Source organism: Penaeus japonicus, unplaced genomic scaffold (assembly GCF_977035675.1).
Source record: "Penaeus japonicus unplaced genomic scaffold, GWHDUDI00000001_assembly GWHDUDI00000017, whole genome shotgun sequence".
Lineage (NCBI taxonomy): Eukaryota > Metazoa > Arthropoda > Malacostraca > Decapoda > Penaeidae > Penaeus > Penaeus japonicus.
The window spans coordinates 19,319,972-19,324,971 of NW_028234419.1; the positions used below are offsets into that span (position 1 = coordinate 19,319,972).

General features: G+C 23.7%; 1 protein-coding gene across 4 annotated transcripts in view; it reads right to left on the bottom strand.

Moving 5' to 3' along the window:
• The window catches only part of LOC122258323 (uncharacterized), an 88,528-nt gene that overhangs the window by 11,429 nt on the left and 72,099 nt on the right, over window positions 1-5,000 (bottom strand). For all 4 annotated transcript variants that reach the window (XM_086546075.1, XM_086546077.1, XM_086546076.1 and 1 more), the window contains exon 4: window positions 4,031-4,693. In XM_086546075.1, coding sequence (XP_086402201.1) covers window positions 4,031-4,693 — 663 coding nt within the window. The remainder of the gene's footprint in view (window positions 1-4,030; window positions 4,694-5,000) is intronic.

Sequence of the window (5,000 nt, forward strand, 5' to 3'; positions counted from 1 at the left end):
ATATATTTTTTATATTTATATATGCATGTTATATGTTATTTATATATATATATATTTTTATATATTTTATTATATATATATATACATATTTATATATATATATTTATATATTTTTATTATATATAATATATATATAATAATATACATATACATATATATATTTGATATATTTTATTATATATATATTTTATTTATAAATATTATTATTTTATATTTTATATATATATATAATATATATAATTTATATTTTTTATATATACTATGTATATTTTGTTTTTATTTATTATATATATTATTATATAATTATATATATATATTTTATATATATATATATATATTATTTATTATATTTAAAATAATATATTTATAATATATATATATTTTTATATTATATATATAATAAGATTTATTGTATAAAATAAAATTTTTATATATATATTTTATATTATATATTTATAATATTTATATATTATATTTTATTAATATATATTTATATTGTGTGTGTGTGTGTTGTGTTGTGTGTGTGTGTGTGTTTTGTGTGTTTATTTGTATATATTATTTATATATATATTATATTAATATATATATATATATTTTTATTTATTTTATATTATCATTTTTTATTTTTTATATATAAAATATATATATTATATATATATTTTATTTTTTTTTTATTATATTTATATAATATATTATATTTTTTGTATATTTATATTATATTATAATTTTATAGAATATTTAAAATTTTTGTTATATATTATATAGATTGATTATATATACATATAGTATTATATATGTATATATAAAATATATATATATATATATAAAATTTTTTATATAAAATATAATATTATATTTGTGTGTGTGTGTTTTTGTGTGTGGTTTGGGGTTGTGTGGTCTGTGTGTGTGTGTGTGTGTGTGTGTGTGTGTGTTATTATATTATATATATATATATTTAAAATTTTATATATATATATATATTTTTATTATATTTATTATAACACACACACAGAACACAAACACAACACACACACACAAACACACACACACAATTATATATACATATATATATTTATTATTATTATATAAAATAATATATATATTATATATTTATATATTATATATACCAACACACACACACACAGCACCACACCACCACAACACACAAACACCCAAAAATATATTTTTACATATTAAATTTTAAAATATATTATTATATATAATAAATATTTATATATATTTTTTATATTAATTATTTAAAATGTTTACAAATTACATATATGTATTTATTATATATAATCTATATATACTATATATACATATATAATATATATATATATTATAATATATATATTATATAGTATTTGATATATTGTATAAAAGATATAGATATATATACTTATGTATATATTATATTATGTATATACTATTTTATATATTATATATATATTTATTTATAATTATGTGTGTGGTGTTGTGGTGTTGTGTGTGTGTGTGTGTGGGGTGTGGTGTGTGGTGTCTGTTGTGTGTGGTGTGTGGTGTGTGTGTGTGTTGTGTATATATATATATATATATATATATATAATATATTTTATAATATATATATTTTGTATAATTTTTAAATATTATATATTTATATATATATATATGTATATATGTATGTATATACTTTTAAACATATATTTTATATATATTATATTAATTTTATTTATTTTTATATTTTATTTTTATGATATGTATTATTATACTTTTTGTTATATATATATATTTATATAAATAAAATATTATTATATATATATATATATATATATACAACACACACACACCCACACCACAAACACACACACACCACACACCACAAACCCCAAAAATTTTTTTATTAATTTTATTTTATATTATTTTTTTTAATTTTTTATTAATTTTTTAATTATATCATTTTTTTTATTTATTATTCTTTTATTATTATTATTTTTTTACTTTTTTTTTTATTAATTTATTTATATTTTATTTTTATATTATCCTACCTATATTTATATTTATTTTAATAATCTTTAATTATTTTTTATTTATTATTATTATTTTTTTTATATTTTAATATATTTTATTTATTATTTATATTTTTTTTTTTTTTTTTTATTTAATTATTTTTTTTATATTATATTTGAATATTTTATTATTTTTAATATTTTATATTAATAATACATTTAGTATATTTATTATTTTTTAATTAAAGTTTTTTTTTATTTATTAATATTATTATATTTTAATTTTTAATTTTTTTTAATATATTTTTATTTTAATACTTTATAAATTTTTTTTTATAATTTTTTATATATAACTTTAATATAATTAAATTATTTTAACCTTTAATAATTTATTAAACTTTTTTAAATTTATATTATTTATTATTTTTTAATTTTTAATAATATTTTATTTAAATTTTTTTTATAATATTTAATTTTTTTATATATTTATTTATATTTTTTTTTAAATATTAATTATTTAATTAATTATTTTCTTAATTTTTATTTTTAATAATTTATTCTTTATAATCAGTTTATTTACTTTTTTATTTTAAACCTTTTTACATATAATAATATCATTTTTTTATTTTTAATATATATTTTTAATATTATCATTTTTTTATTTTTAAAAATAATATAAAAATTTTTATTTATTTTATTTATTTTTTTATATATTATATTATATATATATATTATATTTTTTTATGTTTTTTTAAATATATTTTTTAATTTTATAATATATATATATATATATTATTATTTATTACATATATATATGTGGTGTTTGTGTGTGGGGGTGTGTGAGGTGGGTGTGTAAAATTTATAGAATTATATATAGCTCAGATAGATATATATTGTTATTTTTTATATTTTATATATATATATAGTTTATATTATATATTTAGATAGAGGATTTATAGATTACATGTATGGATAGTTAGTTAGAGTTTTTAAAGATAGAGGATAGATATATAGTCTGGTAGGTATAGATATATTTATATATAGAGATATGATATATATATTTAGATATTAAGTATATATTATAAGATATATGAGACAGATTAGCAGATGAATAAGGATATATATATATAGATAGAATAATAGATATATATAGTGATATTAGAGATAGTATGTATGAGATAATTTAGAGATATAGAGAGATTTATATAGAGATTAATATTATTATAGAGATAGAATGATACATATAATCATATGAAGACAGAAATTGACTATATATATATATAGTTAGAATATATGATATATTATTAGTTATATTTATAAATATATATATATATAGAATATATATAAGATAAATATATTGAGGTTTATATATATAGAGTTGAAACATATTTATCTTATGAAGACATATATAGAGATATATAGATAGTATTTATATGATAGATATATAGATATGATGTTTATATATGGGTGTGTGTGGGTGTGTGTGTGTTTGTGTGTGTGTGTTGTGTGTGGGTGTGTGTGGTGTGGTGTGTGTGTGGTGGTGGTGTTGGGGAGTGGTGTGTGTGCCAAGGGATCACCCAAGTCTCATCATCTCATCACTTAAATTTAGTGGATACTCTGAAATAATTCCTGATAATGGTGGCTGTAAAAAAGAACGATACAAAACTTATGGACATGTTAAGTTACTCAGGTCATAATGTGAAAACATTACTATTGTTGCGATTAAAGTATTACAATGCCTATGAAACTTTAAAAAACATTAACTTGTCCCTGTAGTTGATGTTAGGCAAAAGTCGCCCCAATCTGGGTAATGATAAAGTAATAATTATTATGCACTATTCGTCCTAAATAATCTGATGGGTCAACCAAGCGACATATCCACTCCTGAATCCTGCAAGAATATTCCTATATATAAACGCGGCTTAAGGGCCTCCTGAAAACGAAGAAGACCTTAAGCTGCATGATCACACAGGCAGCAGCAGTGCTTCTAGCAGCGCCAGCAGCAATTAGGGCATGCAATGAGAGCTGCGGTGTTGTGGTGTTACCTTGATAGGCTGCGGAGGCGTGTTAGTGGGCGTGGGGCCGAGGTTTACCTTGGGCGGCCATTCCCCATGGACGGCGGTGTAGGCGGTACTATACCCGGGGGGAGCTTGGTACTGGGGGAGGATCTGAGCGGGCAGAGGGTCTTCACCCTCGGGGGCAGGGGCATGCTGGGGCATAGTGCCATTCTGATTAGCGTAGTGCTGGGGAGCGGCGTTCGGATTAGGGAAGGGGCCGGGGGCAGGGCCGGGGGCGGGGGCGGGGGCGGAGACATGGCCGGGGGCAGGGGTGGGGGCGGGGGCGGTGTGGGCTTGTGGGTGTGCAGGGGCGCCGTTCTGGAAGACGGAAGGCATCATCTGCTCTCTGCTGGCGGGCAGCTGTTGGAAAGCAGTGGAGGATGTCTGCTGGCTCATCTGGTACTGAACGTTCTGCTGCTGCGGCTGCTGGTATTGGAGGGCCTGCTGTTGGAACCCTCCGACCTGGTGGCCCTGCTGGTCGTACGTCTGATGCTGCTGCTGCTGCACATGGTATGTCTGCTTAACCGTCCTCATCTCCGAGGAGGAGGTTACCTGCTGCCGATGCTGTTGCTGCTGCACTTGCTGCTGCACTTGCTGCTGCTGAGACATCATCTGCTGTTGTTGCTGGTGCTGTGATTGATCCATGTTGGCCTGTTAAGAAAATGAGCCACTAATTCCCTGCACAGCCTCCGCCGCAACGATTCAAAAAGTTTATAGGGATTGTTTTTTAACTATATACATGTATTGTCTTTTATGATTGATTGTTTTATGTTTGAAAGAAGCATAGAATAGCCCAGTAAACCTCGACTTGAGACTGGGGGGGCGGGGGGTTGTATTTAAGCAGCAGCAAAAGCATGTCAAGATAGACGAACATTAGAGTTGCAGGAGCGAAGCACTAATAAAGCCTTGTTTCAGTGTACAAGTCTCTCTCTCTCTCTCTCTCTCTCTCTCTCTCTCT